Consider the following 9064-nt stretch of genomic DNA (forward strand, 5'->3'; position numbering starts at 1 on the left):
ATTTACTGTTGTTTGTCTTGTCTTACCCCGGCTGATATTTCACTAAATCCACTGTTTTAATTGTTCCCTATATTGCCCCTTTGCCCTGTAAGGTGTCCTTGGGTGTTATGAAAGTGTTTGCACATATTTATTCAAGTATATGAGTGACATAGAGCAAGTGAGATGGCCAGTGGTTCTCAAACTTTTTACACAGAGTACCACCTGAAATGATATTGGGCTCTCCTAGTAAAACCATCATAGACCTTCCTGGGTACCACCGAGATAAAGGATTTAATATGAGAAGCCATATGATGCTCTCATTTGTTAGTGACATTCCACATGCAAATAAGATAAGATGGTACTTTATTGATCCCAATTTGGGAAAACATTTTTAGTTACAAGGGACAAGGCATTTTACAATACATTATAAATAAGCAAGAAAAAGAAAGAAAATAAAGAAAGAGGAAAATATACATGTTGGATTTGACAGGATATTATATATATATATATATAAAATATACATATATATAAGGCATATGGAATATTAATGTTAAATATTAAATATTGAACAGATTATATATGTGTAAAATGTACAACGTGGTTATATTCAAGAGAAACTATGGAGCAGAGAGTTATCTTCCAGCCAGAGGTGATTTGTTGTACAGAGTTATGGCACTGCGGAGCTGCAGCAGTCTGTTGGAGAAGGAGCTCCGTTGACTGTCCTGCTGCAGGTGGAGAGGATGGGTGGGGTTATCTGTCTGTCCAGCTGCAGGTGGAGAGGATGGGTGGGGTTATCTGACTGTCCAGCTGCATGTGGAGAGGATGGGTGGGGTTATCCATGATGGACAACAGCCTGTTCAGTGTCCTCCTCTCCACCACAGCTTCAAAGGGGTCCAGCTTGATGCCGATGACAGACCGAGCTTTCCTGATCAGTTTATTGATCCTGCTGGTGTCACCGGCTCTTATGCCACCCCCCCCCCCCCCGACACAGCAGACCGCAGCAAAGAAGAGTGCACTGGCCACAACAGAAGATCTCCAGCATCTTGCTGCACACGTGGAAGGATCTCAGCTTCCTCAGAAAATAGAGTCTCCCCTTCTTGTGCACAGCGTCAGTGTTGATCCTCCAGCTTAGCCCATTGTCTAATTGCACTCCCAGGTATTTTTAGTCCTCCACAACAGCCACATCTTCTCCCAGAATGCACAGGGGTAGAGGAGACTTCTTCACCCTCCTGAAATCAATGACCATTTCTCTGGTCTTGGCCACATTCAGAATACTCACAACATTAGGCTGAGGTTCATCTTCCGCTCTTCTAGAAGTGGTTTTGCTTCTTGTTGCTTCCGGCTAAAATAAACATAATTAAAGACATTTTGAGTGTTTAAAATGTGCTGTAATACACAACACATTATTTTTCCTAAACTTGCAGAAAGAAAAACTAAAGTGAGACATTTAATCACATATTTATATATCAATATTATACACCTTGAATTCTTGTTGGCCAATGATACACATACCCTTTGAAGATGAGCTGGGAAATTGAATACTGTTGGCACAACACCATCTTTAAACCGGAAAGTCTGCCCCGTCCTGTCAAAGTCCTCACAACTGAAGTGCTCACTGTCACAGGAAACAAAACCGTCCCTTCTTAGGGCAACTTCCCACTGCCTCCTCCTCTCTCCGGTTTTGGGAAACCTTAAAAAACATGAGAAAGGTAGCCAGATATATAAATTATTGTCAACATTGTCCTCCCTTCTTTCCTTTAACATTAAGGGTAAGAACAAAAATACACACAGAAATTATCATATTTGTGGGGTAATTGTATGTATGTATATATGTATGTATGTATGTAATGTATACTTTAAGAATAAGACAACCACACTAAGAGTTATAAAAAAGGTGTCCAAAAGAAACATTAAATAATTGTGTAAAGAAATGGTAGCAACATATTCTAAAGAGGCTGGGTCAACATCAATCTTGCAATACTATTATCTCACATAACTGATCCTGTGTAGCAGGACTTTTAATGTACATAAATCCACTAAGTAATTAACGATTATCCTAATTATAGTCATAATATTGTCATATCTTACAAGTGAAAGGTGATTCCACGGGTTCTTGTTTGCAGACTGCGGTGATAAGAGCATCCGTAGGCTGCACAAAAGTCCGGCATAGTCAGGTACTTCTGTAAACACAAAGCCAGCAATTTCCTGTATCATAATGTATCTAAATGTAAGATGTTTTTAACAAGCCAAAACACTTGGAAGAAATCATGTGTAACTTAAGTTATGTTGAAAAGAAAGAGCAGTTCTGCCTCTCCCACTGGTGTAAAGTTGCTGGGTCAACTTTGTAAATACTAGGTCTCACTCACAGCCTCTTGTTATTAGCCAGCTAATAAACGGCACATACACAAAGAAAAGCTGCAATTTCAACATGTCCAAGCATCCTGTATCATAGCCATGCTAATAATGTTTATAATAAACCAAACCGTTTGTAAATCAGTCAAGATTTGTGTGAGTATTTTTGTGCAGATCACTCACCTTACAACAGCTACCATAGCGCATACCAGAGTAGCTGTTGACTGTAGCAAGATGGCGAGCGGTGAGCTACGCTGGAAAATCTCCCATGAGCCATCTAGTGTTTATATATATCTATGGTGACACGCACAAAGCAGGCTCTTCACAACAAAGGATCACTTCTTCTTCTTCTTCTTCTTCAAGGCAGGGAAGGTTTTGCAGTACGCAGTCTACTGTCCCGCAGCTGCTGCCTCTCTGTTGGACTCCGGTACTGCACCTTACTCACGAGACGTTGTAAAAAAAAGAATGGGTGGGGGGCGAACGAACGCAGTAAACGTAAACACTCCGCCAACGCCACAGTCACCCCCGTCGTGCGGGCCGGATGAGAATGTCTGGCGGGCCGGATGTGGCCCGCGGGCCGCCAGTTGGTGGTCACTGCAATAGACCTATCGCTAAGCCACGCCCCCTTTGAAAACTCGGACAAACAAAGCCGACCGTGAATGACTGTTGACAATGGCAGCGGGGGGAGTTCGAGTTCAATTGTCAGATTTACCACAGCAGGTAATAGACCTGTTTTTTTTAAAGATGACACAAATATTTCGTCTAGAAGCAGACAGAGAGGGTTACAGTATGCAGTGGAAAAGTACGTTCATGAGATACAACTTTACAGAAAAGAAACCATTAGAATTGATGCCAAATGCTACCACTCGCAACTAAAAAGTGAGAAACCCCACAGGCTCTGTATCAATGTTGCTGATGACAACACCATCATGGAGCAGTGTTGTTCGTGTATTGCAGGGTAAGTAATTTCTAACACATTATTACCTTAGACCTCCATGGTGATGCAAACATTAGCTATAGATAACGTTAGCTAGCTAGCTACTCTCAAGCATTACTTACAGTTGATTTGATTGAAGATTACAAGAACTATGACGATAATCCATGATTACTACTATTGCTGATATTTTAGTGTAGGCTAGTGGTCCAACGCGGTATACGATCTCTCTCACTCACCCGGTATACTGAGTGGGTGGGGCAGGGCGAAAGTCAGGCAGACATTGGATTTGCATATGTCAAAGCCACTGTGTAGGCCAGTAGCTAGACCCGGCAGCTGTGTCATTTATGTAACGTTAGTGACAGGAAGGCTACATTAAAGTAGGTTGCACCAGGTTCAATGAGTAGCCTAGTCCCACTTCACTGGGGAGCTATATACAAGTAGCAGCTAGTTCGAGCAGTGTTCTCAAACAGTAGCCTATTTATTTTCTCCCCTTCTCATTGCTGTTGAAACCATAGGGCACCAGGTTACTGTTCGCACATAATTGGGCTCATGTACAGTTTAGACATTTCTCGTGCCCAAAATGAAAACACTGCCTCCTGTACAAGTCGGCCACAGCAGTGGCATAAACCCAGAGGGAAGAAGGTAGCAGGCCAGCCTATATCCTCTGCAGTGGTGGCAAAAGCCAAACTGAACCGCAAACGGTGACCAGTGATCCCCACCTACACTCCTAACAGGTAGTTTCAAAGCACAATAAAAAACACAGATACATTTGGTAATAAAGGCAAAATGGTGCTCTTTCACAGTTTATTGAAAAAAAATGTTTGCACCGTCATGCAGTTTGATGTGAAAGAATAATACCCTAGGCACAACATCAGATACATTTCTACAGTGAATAGTTAATACTATGCATAACACAGTTAACATGTATCTTTCTGCCTTTAGGAGTCAGGAATCTGAGGAAATATATGAGACACTGAGAGGAATGAGAGGCACACCTATAAGCTACATCGTTAACCAGACCCCTATACAGGTAGCAGTAGGTGGAAAGGACTACCCCATTGGTTGTGGCTTGAGCTATCAGGTAATGGTATTCTTGAGGATGCAAGGCTGGAAGTTAAACAGCATACTCACAACATACCAGATCTGGTTGATGTTTCTCAACCTTATGTTAGGGGTCCTCTCTGACACAATTTTAAATTTCTTTATTTTTGATATAGCATGTTCAACATGTATCCTGTGTTCAGCCACTTTTTTTGTCAGGCAGACATCTGTAGAGGGCATCTGCCTTTTTCCACTTACGAAGGGTGGGATGTTTATTTCAAGTCCGATTTCGTGTAGGTCATTTTCAATTAAAAATCCTTTATCTACCATAAGCCCATCCCCTTCCTGCAGATAGCCATGTTTCTCAATAAAGTTGCTCTGCCTAACAATTTCTTTGTCAGACATAGATCCAGTTTGTTCCACTCCACTGCACCTCTATATCTAAATGACATTTGACCTATCTTCCTGTTGTGTTTAAGGGGACTACATTTCTCAGGCTTCCTCTTGTGTTGTGTGTGTGTGCAATCATTTCAAGGTGGTTGTTAAAATATGTTGGGGCTCTCCTGTTTAAAATCTTGTGGACCATCCCTAGCTGTAGTTGTTTGGCTCTGGCCTCCACTGGTAGCCAGTGGAGTTGTGTGAATTGAGTCCTCCCTATATGGGTTCTGGAATTTAGGCCTAATACTACTCTGATTAGTTTGTTCTGTGCTGTTTGGAGTTTATGTTGCAGGGGTTTGTTAAGGCTCCAGTACCATGAGCTGATGGCATAGTAGAAATGACACTGGACCAGACATGAGGCAAGGGTTTCTCGGCAGTCAAAGTTAAGAAAAATTGACTTCCTAGCTAGGAACCTTGTTCTGGCGCTTATCTTGCCCAGGACATTTAGGGCCATGTGGGCACCTCCTAGAGTCTCATCTAGAAGATACAACCTAGATATTTTACTGAGGGCTGTGATGTGATGGTTGTGCCTCCGATGGTTATAACAAGTTTGTCCTCCCTGCTTAGCCTTATTTTTGAACCCATTAATATGGATTCTGTCTTGCCTAGATGCAGTGACAACCTATTGTCTGTTAGCCAGTTCTTTATACTATCAATGTTGTCAGCTAGGATGTCCTGTATTTGAGTGCTTTTCCCTAAAATGCATAATAAAATATATAAAAATTGATAAAAGCAATAATAAGTACAGTAAAAGCAAGGAACAACATTAAAATAGAAGCAAGAGCTAATAAAAGTAACAGCAGATGAAAGTTAACAGTTAAAAGCAAGAGTAAAAAGGTAGCCATGTATTTCTTTATATAAAATATCTAATCTTGTTGCCTGTCGTGTGTTGTGGTGACTGTTGTGTAACCATTGAAATGATAATATGATGTTGAATGTTAGCAGTGGTGGTCACTACATTAAATCTATAATTATAACTGTCCTTGTTGGTCATCATTTTCACTGTTATGCACCTGGCTGAGTGTAACGTTACCTTTTTTTGGGTGAGGGTCTGTGTCTTTTCGGAGCAGCACACACGAGAGCCCGGATGGGATCTGGATATTCCAGAGTTGGCTTCCCATCTCTGAAGTGCTTTGAGGTGAAAAGACAGTTAGCAAAAGTTAGCTAAAAACACCAGCTAACTAGCGAGGACGAAAAGTCAGACAGCAAACGTTGATGTTGATAACACTGTAGCTAGTTAGCTGGCTAACAAGTTGGCAGCTAACGTTAGCTAGCTGGGCTGGATATACGCTAACTAGTTGGCAGTCAAAGTCAATCGTTAGCAAACTAATAGTTTGGTCTACGTTTCTAATACATGTCGTCAAATATTATGTCTTTATGAATTGACCTTAACTTTGAGCAAACATAAGTGTCCTTGGTAATTGTCTTCACATTCAGTTGTGTATGTGGTCGACGACACAGCATAATCCACCGCTTGCATTTGTCGAGTTTTCTTTTGGGCTTCGGAAAAGGTACGAAATATACTCCTCCATCCAGTCTTTCAGGGTACCTGGTGTCCGAATTACAGGTACCCCACACACAGCGTTTCACCATCAGATATTAGCTAGATAATAAACATAGAAACTGAACTCTTCACAGTGGTTTCGATCACAGGCGTCTGGTTTTGGTTTGATGCGCCCCACAAACGGCTTTTCTGGTGATGTCCGAGCTTTCTGCAAGGAGGGATTTTCGTTGTGATATGATTGGACAAATTCTATTTGGGGCGTGGTTTAGCGATAGGTCTATTGCACGACCCGGGAGACAGAGGTAAAGTATTTGTAAGATACTTTATTCTTCCAGGAACAATGATCAACAAAAATGGTCTCTACAAAAATGGAGAACAAAATGAAAACGCTCACGCAGTGAGGATCAAAACTTTCCTACGAGCACATAGAGAGCATAGACCTGACTGTGGCAAAAGACAAGAGCAAGGATCTGACCATGGCAATAGACAAAAATGAACTGACAAAGAACACTGGGGAACAGGGGAATTTAAACACAATCAGGGGCGGGGCTGACGCTGATGAGCACAGGAGACACAGAAGGGGTGACAGGTGAACACAATCAGGGCCGGGGCTGGTGTTGATGAGTCTGGAATGACAGGTAAACGGTAAGTGACAAAACAAAACAGGAAGTGGAAAACAATACAACCAAAAAACAACATAAATCTCAATATTTCTGTCGGTGCACAACAGTGTCTTACTGACACTTAACTTAACGTAACTTATAAGTTGTTTTGGCTTACAGAAACACCATTTTTAATCAATTTTGACTTAAGTAAGTATGTGGGAAATAAGCTAAAAAGCTGCTAAAAGCAATACATGAGTGCAATTCAAAATGATATAAGGAAATGCTTTTATTTTGAAGTGCAAGAAAGGAACCTCTACTACTGAGTGACACTGCCACACACACTGTTTTATTCCAGCTGTTTTAAAGAAAGTAAACAAGGCTTGAGGTGAGTGAAACAGGATGGAGATGGATAAAAAATAAACACAGGTACAGCACATAGAAAATATGGATAATATTTCAACTATTTGGATAAGCTATTAAATCGGTACCGACCGACCAGTAATAATAAAAGCATTTTCAGCGCACCTGTGTGCTTCACACAGTTTGTATCCATGACAACAACTCCCATCCTTGATGAAGGTAACATTGCTCCACCGATAAAAAAGTTGTCCATGTACAGTGTGAGGTCAGAGGTCACATGGAGCTGTTGTCAGTCAGTGTGTAGACGGGTGCTGAGTGGGGGCAGGTAGGGGGGTTCAGGAGGAGACGAACAGGTGTGAGGGGAGGGAGGGCCCGGCAGGACGCTGTATCCTTGGTCATACTCTGGGTTTGAACATGTACATGTGTCTGTGCTTATATTTAAAATCAATACACAGTGTGTGCAAGATGATATGTACAGAAATGAGAAAGTACTCAAAATGGAATGCACTGTTGTATTTGGGCAGCATTATTAAGAGTGTTGGAAGCTAATGTGACTCTTTGGATAAGGATGTTTATTGTGTGTGTGTGTGTGTGTGTGTGTGTGTGTGTGTGTGTGTGTGTGTGTGTGTGTGTGTGTGTGTGTGTGTGTGTGTGTGTGTGTGTGTGTGTGTGTGTGTGTGTGTGTGTGTGTGTGTGTGTGTGTGTGTGTGTGTGTGTGTGTGTGTGTGTGTGTGTGTGTGTGTGTGTGTGTGTGTGTGTGTGTGTGTGTGTGTGTGTGTGTGGCCGTGTTTGTGTGTGTGTGGCCAAGGGTGTAATTCAAAATACATGGTACAATGTGAGAGGTGAGGATGTGGACATTTGGAAAGGAGCCTAGTGTATCTAGTGTTGGGTTACATCCACTCTAACACAGCTGTGTTTCAAACCACACAGCACACAGTGAAGCTGGAGAGGTGGACGGGCTCTGTTATTACAAGAGCGGGTAAAGCAGCTTTAACACAACACACACTCTTAAGAGAAAGTCAATAAGACCTTTGGCTTAGAATGACATATTTATAATCATTTCATTCACTTATAGTAAATATGTTTTGTTAAATTATAGTAAATATGTTCTGTTAAACACCTGAACTGTTGAAACAACATACACAATATTCATCTGGCTGCTACTTAAAAAATATGTATCTATTTACCTAATATATCATATATCAATGACTTGCATATAGACTCTTATTGCACTATTTCACTTTTTTAAACTATTTTTCTTCTTGTATTTACTATTTACTATTTACGTGCACTATATTTTTATGTTTATCTGTGTTTTGTGTTGCACTGTTGTAGAAGCCTGTGACACAAGATTTTCATCTACATAACTACACTGAAGCTATGTTCGTTTGACAAATAAAGAACCTTGAACCTTGAACCTTGAAATGATTTGATGATGCTAATTATTATCTTAGAGATGTGATAGTCTTTTAGACAATATGTGTACAGTTACAACCTGATCTCACCAGAATGCGTGACTCCACCACGACTCCTTAACACCGCGTTGCGTGGTGGAGTCACGAACTTTGCTACATTTACGTGTCGGCACCACGCAAAAAAACCCAATGTAAAGTGAATGAGGCTCCTTTTTTTGTTCCTTTTTTTTTTTTTGTTAGCATATTGTTTATTGTTTATTATATTATAACTTAGTACTTTTTTAGCATATTGTTGTGTTGTTTGTTTATTATATTATAACTTAGTACTTTTTTTAACGCATTTAAGATATGCAACACTCAGCTGTCTGTGGCTCTTTCCTGCTGTAACGCTGCAAATTTCCCCTCTGTGGGACTAATAAAGGTATTCTGATTC

At 40.9% G+C, this 9064-nt stretch overlaps 1 protein-coding gene across 1 annotated transcript; it reads right to left on the reverse strand.

Annotated features, from left to right (window-relative positions):
• Positions 1-384: 384 nt before the first annotated feature.
• On the reverse strand, positions 385-3808 carry LOC307046055 (THAP domain-containing protein 6-like). Its single transcript, XM_079692200.1, has 5 exons — positions 3391-3808; positions 2515-2767; positions 2068-2159; positions 1492-1669; positions 385-1321 (listed from the first exon to the last, which is right to left on the reverse strand). The coding sequence occupies exons 2-5, from the start codon at positions 2536-2538 to the stop codon at positions 1142-1144; spliced, it is 474 nt and encodes a 157-aa protein (XP_079548326.1). The 5' UTR covers positions 2539-2767; positions 3391-3808; the 3' UTR covers positions 385-1141.
• Between the last annotated feature and the right edge of the window lie 5256 nt (positions 3809-9064).

Source organism: Notothenia rossii (genome assembly GCF_949606895.1).
Source record: "Notothenia rossii genome assembly, chromosome: 7".
In the NCBI taxonomy this organism is placed as follows: Eukaryota; Metazoa; Chordata; class Actinopteri; order Perciformes; family Nototheniidae; genus Notothenia; species Notothenia rossii.

Bases quoted from the DNA above. Each gene is read 5' to 3' on its own strand.
- LOC307046055 (XM_079692200.1), bottom strand. From the start codon at position 2,538: ATGCGCTATGGTAGCTGTTGTAAG. The intron at 2,160-2,514 runs GTGAGTGATCTG...TTGTGTTTACAG, and splicing joins GCTATGGTAGCTGTTGTAAG to AAGTACCTGACTATGCCGGA. The intron at 1,670-2,067 runs GTAAGATATGAC...ATGTTTTTTAAG, and splicing joins CGTGGAATCACCTTTCACTT to GTTTCCCAAAACCGGAGAGA.